Source organism: Canis lupus, chromosome 32 (genome assembly GCF_003254725.2).
Source record: "Canis lupus dingo isolate Sandy chromosome 32, ASM325472v2, whole genome shotgun sequence".
Classification (NCBI taxonomy): domain Eukaryota; kingdom Metazoa; phylum Chordata; class Mammalia; order Carnivora; family Canidae; genus Canis; species Canis lupus.
The window spans coordinates 10626833-10644867 of NC_064274.1; the positions used below are offsets into that span (position 1 = coordinate 10626833).

The following is an 18035-nucleotide window of genomic DNA, read 5'->3' on the forward strand; positions in this document are numbered from 1 at the left end:
GAGATTAACTTGGTTGGGGAAGTTAGGATCTCTGGCAGACTCTATGAGTTTAGTGACAAATCACACAACTTAATCCATTATTCATAGATAGGACTAGATCTCTCAGAGGTACCTGAAGTCCCTGAAGTTTGGCCTTTCTATAAGAATGGATTTCATGCTCTGTGATTTGTTAATTTTTGGTGTCAGCAGCCATTTTACAACTAAACTACTAAGCTAATGTGTTTCGTGTTCTGCCTTAACTTAGTTTTGTGTGATGTTTCCTTCCAGAACATCCAGGCCCTCCTCTGAGCCCTCAAAGAAGGAGATGCTTCCCCCCCCACCTGTGTCATCCTCATCCTCATCCTCATCCTCCCAGAAGCCATCCAAGCCTGCACAAAAGAGGCCAAGGCGGGAAGCTGATCCCTCCAGCCAAGACGCTTCCCAAAGTGCCAGTAGTAGCAAGGGCAACCACAAAGACTCTTCCACTCCCAAGCACAGAAAAGTAGAGGGGAAGGGATCTGGAAGCAGTACAGAGCACAAGGTAAGCAGGCAAGGCTGGAACTTAACGGAACGGAATACATCAACACATCATTACATCTTTACTTTAAATTCCCAAATAAGAGAAGTTCCCAATGATGATTTTTCAGAACTCTTCATCACTGTTAATAAGGCAATAATGAGTTATTTGTGTTTAAACTTATAGAGGGAGAGTAAAAAAGGGAGAAGGAGAATAAAAAAGATGACTACTATTCCATGTTGTTTAGATGTCAGTTTATTCTTCTTAAAGTGGTTCAGAGGTGAAAGATCAGAATAGATTTTATCGTGCTGATTTTCTATCAGTTGTCTTGCAGTAAAGAATGCTACCTGGTTAGTTCTTGGTTTGCATGTCACCTACTGTCGTTATTGGCTGTAATGGGAAAAATGTAGCCACTTTCTCTTCTGCTGACCTGGGCTGGGTGGGTGTGTATGTGTGTCAACTAAGAGAAAATGTTATGTTTAGCTTATCTGTGCTCTTTGACATTTTTGTCTTACATCTTTCTAGTCCTCAGTATAACCAGAGCCTATAGTTTCAGTTGAATCTAGTTGGGAAAATGGGTGACCAAGCTGAATTGTACAGTGCTTGATTTTCTCTGTTCTGAACTGGTATTTTGGTCTAATTTAGAGGGGTGGTCAGTGGTTTTAACTGTTGGAGTGTGAGCTGTATGATGATTTTTTTTAAAGGGATCTTCTGGAGATAGTGCATATCCTTTTCTAGTGCCTTCTTTGCCAAATGGTAACTCTAAACCAGGGAAGCCTCCAGTGAAGCTTGACAGGTAAGACCTTGAGTGTTCTGTCCCCCTCAACCCCGTTCATTTGAAACCGCCCCCCCCCCCCCATCTCCTCCCATCCTTTTTCTGCCCTCATAGTCTTAAGGTCATCTTGTCCCAGTCTTAATAATTCCAGGTTCCTGTGACCCACCCCTGATGTTTGCTTCTCTTTCAGACAACAAGCAGATTTTCACAGGAAGGAGGCCAAAAAGTTGAAGCAAAAAGCAGAGTTAATGGTCAGTTTGGCTCTTTCATCCCTTTGGTAGAAAGTTTTCTGATAAGATAGATATCTGTTGTCTCATTGAATTCCCTATCACTGGACGGCAGGGGTGGGGTGGGGAGGGCCAACATGGGCTGCGAAATAAGCGGGATCAGCGGGTCTTAAGGAGTGAGGGGTAAGGGATTCTTAGTGAAATTATTTTCTTTGACTCCATCTGAACATAGGCAAATGTACAGGGTACCTAGTGACAAGTTTTATATGTAAATGAATGGAAGTTAAATCCACCCAAAAGTGTTTGATTTAATTAATATATGCCACTGGATCAGTGGATCAGTTCTTTGGATGTAGAAGACAAGGTCTGCTATTCAAAGTCTGTCAGTTTGTGTTTAACCTGAAACATTTCAGGAGATGAGGTAGTCTGTGCTCCAGAATGGTCTTAGAGCCCTTGAGATAATAACCTGAGAGAACAGTAGACCAGTGCCATTAGGTAAGATTTTAAGATGGAGGTAATGATTGCACTGTTGGTGAACATACTTTTAAAAATGAGCTGTCTTTATCCAGTGGCTGTTGGGACTTTCTGGAAAGTGGTGCTTTTGTGGTTAATTGCATACGCAATTAAATGTACGTTTACTTCTCTGCTGCAGTATAATTAGGATAATGTTTGCCCTTTGTTGTGTTTAAATATCTAAGACTTGGGCGCTTTTATTTATTTAATGTATTCTCCAAACCCAAACCCCTACGAATACCACTTACTGAACCTTGTACCACATGAGAAGAGCATGGTGGCCACTAATGTCCTGGCCTGGTGTTCTTCAACCCCAGGCTGTAGGCGGGCATCTCTTCTCAGGCAGGCGAGGGAAGGCTGGACTAGACCCTTTATCAGTCCCTGTTCATCAGGTCAAGATGTTTATCAAGTCCTTACTATGCGGGATGCTGTGAGGGGGTCAAAATTAAGCCTCTCTATGTAGACCTGTCTCCAAAACAGCCCTGTTACTAGGATGGCCTGAGTCAGATTAAGATGTCTGCACTAAAGGACAGTGTTTTTTCTGGCCTGTCTTCCAGCTCTCCAAAGTTGGTGCCAGAACCGTAAGAACCTTTAGAATTTTGCAAGAGAGTAAATACTCAGTGCTTTGTCAGCCAGTTATCTAACACTTACCTTGAGGTTGAATGTTTTTCAGCCACTAGGTTCCTTCATTATTCAAACAGTAGTCCAGGGAACTTTCTGTTTTGCTATTAATTTATACAGATTCCAGATGCACCTCTTCTACTCCCTACCTTAGCTGCCCATATATTCCCGTGTGTACAGGGCAGTCCTGATTTATACCTTGCTGCATCTCATTTTAATAGCTAATAAAAGCTCATTTCACCGTGAAGTTATGCTGGTTTGCATAAAACCCAGAATGGCAATCTCTTTATAATATTCTCCTTTAATTGAGCAAGGTCTCATATAAGTTCATTTTGCATTCCAGGTAGTTAAGTTCACCACTGAATAGAGAGGAATGTATTTTCTCTCTGCATTGTACTCACTGTTGAGTAGGGAGGTGAGGATGCTACTGCTTGAACACTGTCTCTGGAGCTGCAGAAGGAGCTGTCTCGGAAATATTTTCATTATTAGCCTTGCAGAATACGTCCCTCAGAGAAGTAGATATTGGCAAATTGTTTTACTATAGTTCCTTTTGTTTGTACACTAAGGCCAGTACAAATCTTGGAAATTCCATGAAAGAGATGGCATTGAGTAAGTAAATATGAGGAGTCATAGTCTCATCAGTGAAGCAAACCACTAAAGCCCTATACTGCTGATAGAGTGGGCTTTGCCAATTTGATTCTTATTCTTTCTGTCACTAATTTTCTTTTTCTTTTTTTGGAATGTAAAACAGATTTTTTTTTATTAAACACAAAATACACTTTTCAAGTATAAGAAGTTGACAGCACTTATTAAATAGTGTTTCAAGTTTTTCTTAATTTTTCTTTATTTTTAAATGCTAGTTAGTTACAATATAGTGTGATAGTTTCAGGAATAGAATTTAGTGATTCATTACTTACATATAACACCTAGCACTCATCACATAAGTGCCCTCTTTATTGCCCACCCCCCCCCCCCACCAACTTTCCCTTCAACAACCCTCAGTTTGTTCTCTCAGTCGAGTCTGTTTTATGGTTTGTCTCCCTCTCTTTGTCCATCTTATTTTCCTTCCCTTCCCCTATGTTCATCTGTTTGGTTTCTTAAATACCGTATACGAGTGAAATCATGATATTTGTCTTTCTCGGACAGACTTATTTCAGTTGACATAATACCTAGCTCTATCCTTGTCACTGTAAATGGCAAGATTTCGTTCTCTTTGATGGCTGAGTAATACTCCTTTGTGTGTGTGTGTGTGTGTGTGTATGCACACTGTGTGTGCAGATTTATTTATGTATGTATTTATGAAAGTCACAGAGAGAGAGAGAGAGGCAAAGACACAGGCAGAGGGAGAAGCAGGCTCCATACACCGGGAGCCCGATGTGGGATTCCATCCCGGGTCTCCAGGATCGCGCCCTGGGCCAAAGGCAGGCGCTAAACCGCTGCGCCACCCAGGGATCCCCTGCAGTTCAGTTGTTTATCCATTCATCAGTCAGTGGACACTTGAGCTCTTGAGCTCTTTCATAATTTGGCCATTGTAGACACTGCTGCTATAAACATCAGGGTGCACGTGCCCCTTGGAATTAGTGTTTTTGTATCCTTTGGGTAAATACCTAGTAGTGCAATTGCTGGGTCGTAGGGTGGTTCTATTTTTAACTTTTTGAGGAGCCTCCCTACTGTCACCAATTTTCTGACCCTGTCTTCTCTAGAAAAAATATTTTAGAATCAAGCTATTTTTTAAAAAAATTAGTAGCCCCACACCATCTTTCCTTGCTGATTTGTCACCATCTTCTTATACTCCACTTGCATCTTTGCTGCTTTTATTAATTCTTTTTGAACATATCAAATTGAAAACATTAGCAGAAACTACGAGCTTGGATATGCATTGCTCTTATAACACATGGTCCATATGACAAATGTAGAGAAAAGGTGGAAGGTGCTCATCGCAGTCTTGGAGGAGGTGGCTGTGTTCCAGTGAGGAGAGCATTCAGTGACAGGGTGTGCTTTCAGGTTTACGTGAGCACCAGTATTCGATTTCATTCATATTTCTACTTGCCCTTTAAGGGACTCTGAAATTTTATCCCTGCTGGCTGGCCCAGGGATAGCCTTGTACATTTAGCCCTGACTTCCAAATGAGATTGGATGATCTGTTTGGCTCTAAAATACATAAAACAATTATTGTTAGAATTAATATTTAAGATGCTTATAAACCATAATGTTTCCTGTTGCACGTAAGATAAACACCACAAGTACAAAGAAATTTGTGTCTGCATCATTCTAGATATGTAGAAAAGTCTATTTCTCAGGAAAATTATATAATGAGAAATTGTGCCCTAATAACAAGGAGAGGATGTGCTTACTGCCTTGGTTTTTGAATATGTAGTTTAAGACTTAGAGTAGTCTTAATAAGATAGTTTTCTCTTTTCTATTAAATTTTCTCTAAAAGAAATTTTTCAGTAGGTCAGAGCCAACAGGCTTTGGTTGTCACTGTGAATTCATTTGTTCTCACAGTTTTCCTTGGCCATAATTAAACTAATACAGTGGAGGGGAGAGGGAAGGTAAAGACTGTGTTTGAGAAACTAAACAAAAGTCTGTCTTGGGCCTAATACTGACCATATTCTTCTACAGATGGACAAGGTTGGGAAGGCTTTTAAGTACTTGGAGGCCGCCTTGTCCTTAATTGAGTGTGGGATTGCCATGGAGTCGGAAAGCCCAGCCTCCAAATCGGCTTACTCGGTGTACTCCGAAACCGTAGACCTCATTAAGTAAGTGCCAAGTCATTTTGCCATCTTCCTAAGAGCTTCCTCTTTCCTCACCTTTATTGCCTGAATCCATTTGAACTCAGTTGGAAGACAACTTTAATAAAGGAGAGCTTTAAAAAAGTGACTGATCCAAGACTTTTTCTTGGGTCCTAGACGAAAGTTGTATCCTGGATGAAGTGCTAGAATAGAGGGACTGAGTCCAGCTCCGTCCTTTTGCCAAGTGTGCTGTGAAATGCCAGACCTTTCAGAGAGAGGCTGGTTTTTCCAGTTTGGTTTTCTTATCAGATGCGCTGGCAGCTCAGTGTGAAAGCTCCCTTCTTCATCTGTATTTGGGCAGGGGACCCAGTGAGGACACAAGTACGTGGTTTCAAGCAGGTAGACAGGCCAGAGAAGAGAAGAGACATGTCCTTGCCTGCTTTTCTGAATGGCCTGAATTACTGCTCTAAAGCCTGGGGTTTTTTTCTTTGTGGTTTTCATGTCTACACATCTTCAGGAAAATCAGCATAAAACCAAGACAAATATAATAAGATGTTTTTGCATCTGGGGTTTTCTAACTGCCTTTGTTTAACCTGGTGTATTTTTTAAATTTTCCTATAGATTTATAATGTCATTAAAATCCTTCTCAGACGCCTCATCTCCACAAGAGAAAATATTTGCTGTTTTATGGTGTGTACTTTTTACTTTGTCTAAATAGTATTTGCTTTTGCACCTTTTGCTGTTATAAAAAAGATTTGGAAGTTTGTTTTTTTAAAGTGGAAATTAATAATGGAAGGTAGAACAATACCAGAAAGTAGGATGTGTGGTCAAAGGGGTTAATCCCACTGATACTTTGTATGAAAGGCATCTATTGCCATTTTACTGTTGACTCAGTAGATGCTTTGGTCTCGTGACTTGAATGATATTCTTGTGTATTTGTGTTTTTCCGCCAATATTTACTGAGGGGTGGGGATGAAGAGAGAGAGAGAGTGCCTTAAGCGGGCCCCACACCCAGCATGGAGCCCAACCTGGGGTTTGATGTCAGGACCCTGAGATCATGACCTGAGCCAAAATTAAGAGTCGGACACTCAACTGACTGAGCCACCCAGGTGCCCCTACCAATAGTTCCTTTTGATGATAGTTTGAACAATACAGTAAGATTCTTAAGATAGTCTTCCTCAGGTAGATGAGGAAAACCCAATGTGTTCCTCAGGCTATAAAAGGCTAGTTATATGACTTTCTGTACTCATGTCTATAAAGTAATACTTCACTTTAACTTCTGTTTATGTTCATAGCATGCGTTGTCAGTCCATTTTGAACATGGCGATGTTTCGTTGTAAAAAAGATATAGCAATAAAGTATTCTCGTGCTCTTAACGAACACTTCAGCAGTTTTTTCAAAGTTGCCCAGGCACCTTCTCCATGCATTGCAAGGTAATGAAAAGTTTAATTTATGTAATTTTCAAAATTGAGTGCTTTCTTTTACCTCTTGCTTTTTGCAACCATCTGTAGGACTCTGGCTTTTCAAAAATTGTGTATATTTATGTGCTGATTTGCCCCTGAAACTTAAATTATTTGCATATCTCTACCTTTTTGAGGAATAGTTATAAGTCCAGGTGTTTGCTGATTAAGTAACATAAAAAGATAATTACAAGGAATATAGGGTCAACATTTTAGAGCTTTGAGAATCTTCAGATAGGCCTAACAACACAAAACAGAGGCAGAGCCAATCAGATAGAGTCTTTTCTCTGTCTATATGACATGTGGTCTTGTCATTTCAGGTAATAAGAACTTTCCAGAACTGTATACCCTTACCTAGGATCCATGAGAGTGATAATAAAAATGAAAAAAATTTTCTTTTTTTTTTAGATTTTTTTAAATTTTTATTTATTTATGATAGTCACAGAGAGAGAGAACGAGAGAGAGAGAGGGGCAGAGACATAGGCAGAGGGAGAAGCAGGCTCCATGCACCAGGAGCCTGACGTGGGATTCGATCCCAGGTCTCCAGGATCGCGCCCTGGGCCAAAGGCAGGTGCCAAACTGCTGCGCCACCCAGGGATCCCCGAAAAAAAAAATTCCTACCTAAATTTCACCTCCACCTCACCCCTACCCCCACTTTGTGAAGGAAGTTGTTCATCTGTGCCATAAGATGTTGGAAAATAGAATTTTTGTGCAGGTTGTTAAAATGAAGATAGAATTTTCTTCCCTATAGTGCTTGCCTAGTATTTTTTTTTTTTTTAATTTGGTTATACTCCTTGAAAAGTTTCTGGTTCTAATAAGTTTTGCTATTTTAAGAATATCACCTAGAAGATTGCCCCATTTCTAGCACATTCAAGAGAAGAAATTCCCATATGGCCTGTCTTTATTTTTTTATTTATTTATTTTTTATTTTTTTTTTTATGGCCTGTCTTTTAAAAAAGACAGAAAGAAAGAAAGAGAAAGAAAGCAAAAGCCCTGATTGAGAAGTAACTTCTTTCTTCTGAAAATTTTCATGACTCTCACCTCTGAGATATTAATTCTTAGTAAGTTGTCAGTCACATTATTTTATATAACTCCTTCACCATTTGTCCAGCCACTATATAGCCTTCTTTGTACGAAACCTTGTTTTTAGGTACAGGGAATAAAGCAGTAAGCAGAGGAGGCAAGAATCTCTGCCCTCATGGAGCTTCCATTCTAGTTCTTACAATATACATTCTGCAGGAGACATTTAGGGTCCCTGCAGCCCCCGAGGGCAGATGTACCCAATCATGGGGCTCCTGTTTGACCCATCTTTCCATTACTTTTTATTTATTTATTAAAATGAATTAATTCACACAAGAAGCAGAGACACGGCAGAGGAAGGAAGAAGCAGACTCCCTTTGGGGACTCTGATGTGGAACTTGATCCCAGGATCTCAGGGTCACAACCTGAGCTGAAGGCAGACATCCAACCACTGAGCCACCCAGGCACCCTCCATTACTTTTTATGTCTAAGCGTTTTCCTTGTATTTCTCACTTGATGCACATCAAGGCCCCCATTAACCTGCATGTGCAGGTATACGGCCAAAAGGGGAGTGAAGGGAAGACTGTGAAGCCCCCGATGCATAATACCTTTTGCCCAGTCTCCTTGGAAGCTGTCCTGTATTCATTTAGTCATGGATTCAATAGTTACATGTGAAGAGCCTACTCTTTGTGCTAAGTGCTAGAAATGCAAAGATTAGGAAGAAATGGTTCCAGCCTTCAAGGAAGGAAAAGGAATAGACAGAAAAGTAAAACGGGATGTGATAAATGCAGTAGATAAATTAAAAGGTAAATGCAAAGAGACCAGCTTAGGTGGTGGCTGAAGGGAAGCCTTGCTGTATCCCTAGTGTCTAGAAGAGTGCCGAGTGTAGAGTAGGTGCTCGGTAAGTATTTGAGCGAAAGAAAGAATGAATGTATAGGAGGTCAGAACCGTCTTCACAGTGAAGCATTGTCTTGGTAAAGTTAGAATTGAGGGGATGGGGGGAAGAAGGGATTCCAGGCCAAGGGAGTAGACTGTAAATGGAGCAAGCATATTTGGAATATAGATAGGTCCACCTGATTCTGTGTCCAGTGAAGGACACGTTGCCTCCATCCATTTACTTCCTCTGCTTGGTGGGTCCCATTTTGTTGTCTTTCATGAAATAAATTCCCTAAATACTGAAGGTGAAGGGTGTCTCTGATCTTTTGGAAGCGATTGTCAATTTGGCTAGTACACACTGGAACTTTGTAATTTGGACTGCAGTCCCAGAGACAATAAATCCATAGTCCTCGGGTAGGTGATTAACCAGTTGTCTTCTTTCTTTCGCCTTCTAGAAACACAGGCACACCATCCCCTCTCTCTCCAGTTCCTTCTCCTGCCAGCTCCGTAGGGTCCCAGTCCAGTGCTGGCAGCATAGGGAGCAGTGGTATGCCTGTCACCATCCAGAACATGACATCTTCTTATGTCACCATTACTTCCCATGTCCTTACCGCCTTTGATCTCTGGGAACAGGCTGAGGTCCTTACAAGGAAGAATAAAGGTAAATGGCTCTGTGGTGGTAATTACCGGGGCAGGGGGATCGGGAGGGAGTAATGTGGTTGGTTTGTGCTTTATGTTCAGTGTTTGGAAGAAAAGGAAGTATGTAGGTATTTGCTCTCCTCACATCTCCTCCGTTCTGCCTCACGCCTGAGCCACACTGCATGAGCTCTGCAGCTTGGAGCCAGATTTCTGTGACTAGATCTCAGCAAAATTAAATTAGAAGTGGTTGTAGCACCTTGCCCGTCCAGAAGTTCTGGCATCGTTTATTCCAGCTTGAACTGAAATGCTAGCAAAAGGGCAAGGCAAGTGAAGAAGGGAAGTCACTGGCTGTCTTTGGGCACAACCAGTTTGGTATGTGAAGTAGCGTAACCTCAACAGCAAGTGACGTTATCTGCTTTCAGCGTATGTTAAGAAAGACGGTTTGCAACAGTATAAGAAGTATGGCGTAGTGAATATTCCCGAGACTTCTCTGAGAAGCAGGCCCTTGGAGAAATTCAAGGTGTAGGAGGTGGTAGAGCTTCTGCTATCAGAGGAACTGCTCCGTGTCGTACCGCGACCACTGAGTCACTGCGTCTGTGTAACTGCCGCATGACCGTCATTCCTTAGTTCTTCCTGGCTGTAGGGGAAGCGGTGGCCAGCCGGCTCTAGCCACTTAATTTTCTCATAGCTTCTTACAATTTAATTTTCTTTCATAGCAAACTAAGGATGCTTTTAACACATTGGGGATTTTTTTTGTTTTGGTTCACGCATCCATTGATCCAGTCGCATAAATTGGGGTATTTTCTGGCACAAGCCATCTGCCAGGCATTATGGATTCAGCTCTAAAACTAACCCAGTTCTTATCCTTCTAGTCTAGTGGAGGAATGTGGAGAACTAGTGAGCCATTATAGTAGATTGTGACTTTTTTTTTTTTTTGTCTGGGATGAAGTATAGAATAATGTGGGGGATACGGTTGCTGAAACTTTGACTTTTTAGGTATCCGTTTTTATTTTCGTGTGTGCAAATGTGTTTACTTGGTTTTGGTTTTGTTTTGTTTGCAGAATTTTTTGCTCAGCTCAGCACAAGTGTGTGTGCCTTGGCCCTCAACAGCAGTTTGATGGATCTGGTGCACTATACAAGACAGGGTTTTCAGCGGCTAAAACAAGCAACCAAAACACCTTAACGGAGGCCCAAGTTGATTTGATGGCTTGGGAACTTTTTTGCACATTGAAAGCCTCAAAAACAGTTCAGACGTTTGTCTCATCAGGACACCAGACTCGAGAAGAGAAGCACCATGAGATGGCCAGGACATGTGTCCACTTAAACGTTCAAGAACTTATGTGATCGTTGGTTGGACATGGTGGTTGTGCAGAAGCAGCAATGAGGAGGCTGGCCTCAGAGATGATCTTGCCTTTCCTAACTAAAGGACAGAAGTGCAATGTAGACTAAGTGGGCGTATGAGTGGTCTAGAAACATTTCCGTACTTTTTTAAACCAACAGGATGCAAAAGGCAGATGAAATGAGGAGAAGCAGTTTCAGCTCTGAAAGCAAGTTCATGTCCTCTCAGTAGCCACCCCAATCTATTCCCAGAAAAATTTTTAAACAATGAATTTTGGTGTAGGGTTTTGTGGATGATTTTTTTTTTCCTTTTAAGTTCAGGGGGGGAATGTTTGTTTAGTAAATTCTAATGGTCATCTGTAAAGCATAAGTTTTGAAGGACTCCACTGTACCCCACTTTCTGCACATGAACAGTGGCTTTGATAATACCAAGTATTGTCACAATTTAGAAAATTGAAGGCAACTCCCCCCCACACCCCTGTTGCCTGGAGTACCACGCGTTCACCCCAGTTCGGATTTCTCTGTCACTGCTGCAGTCAGCCTGAGTCAGAGCAGTGGAGGGAGGAGCTGCCGCTCATGGGGAAGCCATCTTGAGATCGCATGCACCATGGAGGACGTGGCACTGCCGTCTCCATCCCCTGCTTCAGCGAAAGGCAGTCACCATTGACTATATTCTGACTTTTCTACTTGGGGAAGAAGGGAACCAACATTTATACCTGACCAGATGGCTAAAATGCTTTTTCATTTTTGTTTAAGTAGAGCTGGGATTTGAGGTGCTGATCTGTGGTCTACAGTTATGTGGTAACTCATGTTGTCTAACCAACACACAATTTTGTCAGCAAAGAAAAATGAAAACTACTTCTTAGAGAGGCTATATTTTTCTGCTACAAATTATTTTATATTTATAGCAAAAGTAGATTTTCTGAGCCCTTGATTGTCTAGGGTAAAATTAACTCCCTGAGAGGATGTGGAGATTTGGGTGGTTAATTAGACTTAAAAAAAAAAAAATTTGTCACCACATGCCTTCACTCCAAAGTGTTCTCAATCAACTAGATTTGATTGGATTGAAGAGGAACCGTGGCCTTCCCATACACTGTTATTGCCATATTATAGACGTTAAACCAAGTTCATAGGGAATAACCTAAAATGAAAGAACACAATCAAAATTCCCACATAACCATAAGCACAGATTTTTTTTAATTGAAACTTTGAAGGTTATTGGAAGCATTATTTTGAGTGCAGTGTTTTTAAAAAGCCAATTCTTTATATCCCTTTTAGAAGTAGAATTTGCACACACATTAAAATTGAGGAGTGAGTGTTATCACTACTGTTGGTTCATTTTTTTTCTCCCTTCGTCCCATTCTGCCCCTCTCCGTTTTGACTCCTATCAAGAATGTTTGTCATTTTCATACTATTCATGAAGAAAGGTGGACCATCTTTATTACAAAGAGGTCGAAGATCTGTACGAGGAATGCAAGAACTTGGTGATTTGGTCACTAATATAAGGATGTGTAGAGGATGGGAGTGATGATTTTTCATGTATGAATTGTTTGCGTGAAGCTGTTCCTTCAGTGTCTAATCCAGCCTATCCTCTTGTTATCCTAGCTAGTGTAGTGGTTTGTTACCTCATGTTTAGGTGAAAGCCAGAGTTACAGCAGTAGTAGTATCTGAGCGTAAGAATTGGATGTGTGATCTTGATGGGCCTGTTTCATTCATTGATGTTCTAAAGCAAGGCCATTTAACAGAACCTTTGGTTAAATGAGCACTAACTGCCTGGTGGGTTGTGGCATTGTGTCCATCTCTTACATGTGTGAGACCAGACACCAGAACCAGGTTGATGGGATTGTTTAAGTCTTTTTTTCCCCCCCTTATTCACTTGGCCCCCCTGGCCCCGTTTCCCCTACCATTCCCTAATACAAGTCACCTGTCAGTTTGGAAGGGTATGTCCTTTTAGGGACAGGTTCTGATCTATGCAGATTGTGTTGGAGTGTGTGTGTATGTGTGTGTGTTCTGTTGGTGAGAGCGACAGCATTCCTGTGACTTAAAGACATTTCTAAGCGATTTCTTAGCCACTTCTAAATTGGTTGCTTTTTCAGTGGCCTTACTCTTCTTGTGTAGTGTTCCCCACCTCCAACCTTTGTATTAAAATTTTATTTGTCCCTTGAAAAACTCATCAATTTGCAGAGATCAATTTGTAGTATTTTGATCGTGGAATATTTCCAGTTCTTACTGCATTATACCGAAAAGAGGATTCCCAGTGGCTACTTTTTAAATAGAGTATGAAAAATAGTGGCTGATGAATCCTTAATGTTCATAAGATCTTTTTCTTGTTTCAGTTGTGTATAGAAATCTAAAGAATTTTAAAAATCACAGCAGTTTTTCACTGCATGCTTAAATTCCCAAAGGCAGAATTTGTACTGGGGTAGATAATTGAAAGGACTAGATTATAAAATGAGACAAATACAGAACATCTTAAGGAGTGAAAATTGAGTGTAAAATCTTGCCTTTGGCACTATAATTTTGTGTGTGCGTGCATGCGTGCGTGTGTGTTTACTAGGAAATGGAAGAACACTGTTTCACTTTTTAAAATGTTGAATGTTTCTGTCCTTTCTGTAGATAATTAAAATGTGAATCACTAAACTTGAGATTTTAGCCAGACTAGGGGCCCTGATAAAGAATGAAAAACACTTCACTGAAATCTACCAAATTGCACTGGGTTAAGAATGTGAAAACCTTCACCGCACACTCGCTGTGGTAAAGAAGCGAGGGTCCAGCAGGCATATTATCAGGACGAGAACTGCAATAGAAGGACTGACTTCTACGAATGATACTAAATGAATCTGATTTTTTTTTTAATAAAAGGACTTTCCTTTATTTTATAGGTCTGTTTTGATCAAGAAATTTAGCTTTTGCCCCTAGACAAATTCAAACACACTTACATCCTTTAATTTCAGATCTCAGGCTTTTGAGAAGCTAACTGTCCACCCCTTTCTGGCTGAAAGCTTGCCTTAATTGGTACCTGAAATATTTATGTTAATAGAACCAGGAGCTTACTATTTCTTTTATGATTCCTGTCCAGTAATTTTTAGAAGCAAAAAGATGAACCATTGCATCCTCCAAAATGAACAGGTTTTATATCTGACATATGAAAGGAGACGTGTGTGTGTTGTACATGTGCATACATTCATACACAGAACAGGAGGCTGGTTGAATTGGATATATTCATTGTGTCTTTGTTAACCAAGCCTGATTTTGAAATCCTAATTTGAGGATAATGCTGTATTTATTTTGATGTGGCTTTAAGACCTGTTAATGTGGGTCTTGTATCTTTTGTTCTGCTTCGTGAAGTTTGAGGCATAATTATTCATCTTAAGGTAAATGAATCATCAAATTAGGCTTGATTCCCTACCTCCCACCACAGATTCTACTTTTTTCTTAAGGATTTATTTTCCCAGACACTACACAAATCTTTGAAAAACTTTGCCACTTCTTCTGTGCTCTTTATCATCAATTACCAGTATTTAAATTTTGCAGGAATATTTGGGCTTCTTTTAGAAACATAAATGCAGAGCTTTGCTCACTGGAAAGTGAGTTGTACATTGTGGCTATGGAGGGGTGTCAGGATTATGGCGATACTTACTCCTTTGTTCCCTTTCTGTAGTGGGTTGCCTATTTTGATTGTTTTTCGTCCTATTCAGAATTAATGGATGTAAGGTTTTTCCTGTGCCTTTTCATCTTTGTGCTTTTGTTTGCTGGAGGTGGAGTGGTGTTGGGGGATTTTTCCTTCAAACAGTGCAAGTGATATCTACCACATGAACCTCCAATATGCAATCCAGTTGTGTTGGCTTCTCGGAGACTAAGAATGATGACCACTGGCCATGTTCTTCAGTTCTTATGATGAGTTGGCAAGGCGCTGTCTACTTAAGGGGGCTGTGAATTTCCTCTTGTCCGGGGGAAATCACACTATGTTCCGCTGTGCAACAGATATCAACAGGTACTGTGATGGGTAGAAAAGTGCCTATATTTCTCTACCCACAAGGGCAGGAAGGAAACCTACAGCTCCCTGTGAGCCTACATAGTACTATATTGGCCTGGAAAGACAAGGGAATAAGACCACTGGCAGCAAGGCTGGCCAAGCTGCGCTGGTGAGAGTGGGCGGTGGCTCACCTGAGGAAGATAATGTGCTTTGCTTCAAAGTAGATGTTCAAATGATGCTTCACACAGGCAGTATTAACTTTGCCTTTTGTTCAGGCCATCCACATGTATTGTTAAAATTACTGCACATCCCCCTCAGATATCAAGTATACACTGTTCATGGTGTGTGTGTGTGTGTGTGTGTGTGTGTGTGTGTTTGTAGGCATGTGTCCCAAATCTTTTTTGTTTTTTCTGAATGTGATCATGTTTTGGATGATACCTGAGCAGGGTTGCCTTTTTTTTTTAATTTATTACCATTATATATTATATTATATTATATATTTGTTGCTTTCTTATAACTATAGAGGAAGTCAAATCTTGGTATTAAAATTGTTTAAAAAGGAATAAATTGTCCAGTTGATAAATGATCACTGGTCTATCTAAAATATGAATTTGTCTTTAGTTATTGTGGAATAATGTGCCAGCTATCTAGTCCACACAGTGATTTTGTATGTAGGATAGGGAAGCAGTGATGCTCTCAATGGGAAGATGTGCAACACGAGTAAGGGGGGACTCCATGTATTTTATCTACTTCAGCAATGGAACTGCAACTTGGGGCTTTTGTGAATAAAATTTAGCTGCCTTGTATAGTCCTTTGAAAGAGACATATGTGATCTGTGAAAATTATAGTTTTCTTTTTTTAGAAGAAAAATTTGCAAAAGATCTTTCCAAAGATAACGTGCCACAGATCTTTTGTTTGTTGTTCTCTGTAATGAGGATTAATTGCTGTTTAAAAAAAATGTAATTGACTTGTTAATCTTCAAATTCTTTCCTTTTCACAAGAGGATCGAACTGTTAAAAAAAATCAATAAAAATTTAGAGAAATCATTGGGGTTGAATCCATGCTTTCATTTTGCCTGAATAAAGTGATTCCTAAAATTGCTATATGTAATTACCATTTATAGCCAAGAAGAGTCTGACATGGTGGGATAACAGAACATGCCCTTACTCACAATGTGTATTAAGTGTTGAAATGGGGAAAGACTGGTGGGTAGAGGGTAGGTCATCCTTCTCTTTGGCTTACTTTTAAGAACTTCAGTCACCCACAGATTAGCCTAATATCATCAGTGTGGCATCATTCTCTTTCCCACATTAAGTGCCAGGTGCAATGGTGACCATCATTTGCCTATTTTGAATGTTTGTTGGGTGGACCGATTGGTGGAATGTTGGTATTGAAAGGGATTCTAAAGGCCATCGGGTCTCTCCTCCCTTTGTAACTCTGAAAGAACTAATGTTCTGCCTCAATGATGTTAGTAAATCAGAAAGAACCTAGGTGCTGAAATCGGACTCCCTGAATTTGAATCCTGGCTCTTGAGTTTGCTCTGTGGCCTTGGGCAAGTTACTTGACCTCTCTGGGGTTTTCTCATAAACTTTGTTGATTTGCGACCTACCTAGTAAGATGATCAGGATTGCGCTAGATGGTAACGGAGAGTGCTTAGCGTGGTGCCTGCCGTGAATGCTTATTGGCTGATGGCTCCTTCAGTTTACTCCTTGCCCTTACTGCACCACAGTCCCCCCAACACCTGCCCCCCAGCCTATGGCTGAACACTGATAAAGACCTCACTACCTGCCACCACCTTTTTCGTTTTTTGTTCCTTAGGTTAGGCTGACCTCTGCCTACCATCGGGCCTCCTGAACAGACACCCACTGTCACTCCGCAAGCTCGTGATGAGTCGACCAGCAGCAAGAACTGGTAAAGCACACGATGGCAAGCAAGTGTGGGGCAGGGAGTGTTTTTAGTCCTTCTTCAGAGAAGCTATAGGGCAGATGGGTCATAAAATCTCTGGTTTTCATCTTTTTCACAGAAGCTGTCCCATGTCCTATCTTGTCTGTTACTAATTTTCAGTTGTAGTTGTCCTTTGTACGATTGTATCAGTTTATTTAACCAACCTCCTTGTTAGACATTGAGATTATTTGTAACTAGGGGATATTATAAAGAATGCTTCCACAAACCTCCCTGAATCAAACTATTTGAAACAGATTCAGCAATTAATACTTTACCATATTGTCCTTAAGTAAATGGGTGCATGTATATATTTATGCTGAATTAGAGGTTTCAGCCCTAGCAGGTTCATGCATTTCCCAGGACATTTTCCAACACTAATATCATGTTAACAGCTAAGAAACATTTTCAACAAACGTCTAATATTCAGTTCATGGCAAAGTTTCTGTAATTGTCCCTGAAGGGTCAATTTTGCAAACCAAGATTCAGTTAAGTTTCATGCATAACATTAGTCATTATATTAGGAAAAACCTTTTAAAAAATATGATGTCCTCTTGTTTCCCAAAGTGTCCTTCAATTCATTCCTCCAACTCCTTTATTTCCTGCAAACTAGGTTAGATCTTAGACGATTATATTTGGCAGGACCCCACAGGGGATGTAGTATGCTTCACATTGTGTTCTATCAGGAGGCACCTGAAATTGTTAGTGATGCTAACTTTGAACGTTTAGTTAAGATGCGACCCCTGAAATGCTGTGGTGAATATGGGCTTTTCCATGGCCCAACAGCTTCTGACACTTAGTGATTTTAGTATGCATCGACAAGCCATTCCTTTAGCAGTCCCGGGTATTATGTTTAAAGAATGCAAAGGGAAAAAAGAAATCACCTAATTCTTTAGGTGGAAAACAGTGTCTTCTGATGTTTTCATTCACATTTTATCCCCGTGGCACTCTTTTTTTCCCCATCACATACCAAGGCGCCATTCGCAGCATGTGGGTTATATGGCCAATACCCTGAGACCTAGATCAAATGCCCCAAACAGTAGACACGGGGAAGGTTTTCACCTAAATCATGTCATGAATTCACCAGCAGGAAGGGTTCTCTTAAGGAAGAGAGAGGATGCTGAGCAGCAAAAAAAGAATAGATGATTCCCTTCCGGGCTATTCATCTTTTTCCTTTTGATTTCTGTATTCAAGATATTAATCTCTTAGGTTAGAAAGGTTTCTCTCAAATTATCTTTTGCTTTTCGGTTTTTATTATGGCACTTTTAAATAAAGTTTGTTTTTGCTTTATGTAGGCCAACCTCTGCCAGTGTGTGTGCACTTTCTGCCGGTGGTGCCCTGCAGGCGCACCCGCGCCGTCCCCCCTGGAGCAGAGCAGCTGCGTCCCGGCGGCAGCTCCAAGGTAAGCAGTCCTCGCCCTT

At 40.7% G+C, this 18035-nt stretch overlaps 1 protein-coding gene across 5 annotated transcripts in view; it reads left to right on the forward strand.

Moving 5' to 3' along the window:
• The window catches only part of AFF1 (ALF transcription elongation factor 1), a 201145-nt gene extending 185426 nt beyond the window's left edge, over positions 1-15719 (forward strand). For all 5 annotated transcript variants that reach the window (XM_035709568.2, XM_049104811.1, XM_049104810.1 and 2 more), the window contains 8 exons: positions 268-520; positions 1201-1292; positions 1462-1522; positions 5255-5391; positions 5986-6054; positions 6660-6797; positions 9176-9381; positions 10421-15719. In XM_035709568.2, coding sequence (XP_035565461.2) covers positions 268-520; positions 1201-1292; positions 1462-1522; positions 5255-5391; positions 5986-6054; positions 6660-6797; positions 9176-9381; positions 10421-10542 — 1078 coding nt within the window. In that variant the 3' untranslated portion in view covers positions 10543-15719. The remainder of the gene's footprint in view (positions 1-267; positions 521-1200; positions 1293-1461; positions 1523-5254; positions 5392-5985; positions 6055-6659; positions 6798-9175; positions 9382-10420) is intronic.
• Positions 15720-18035: the final 2316 nt, after the last annotated feature.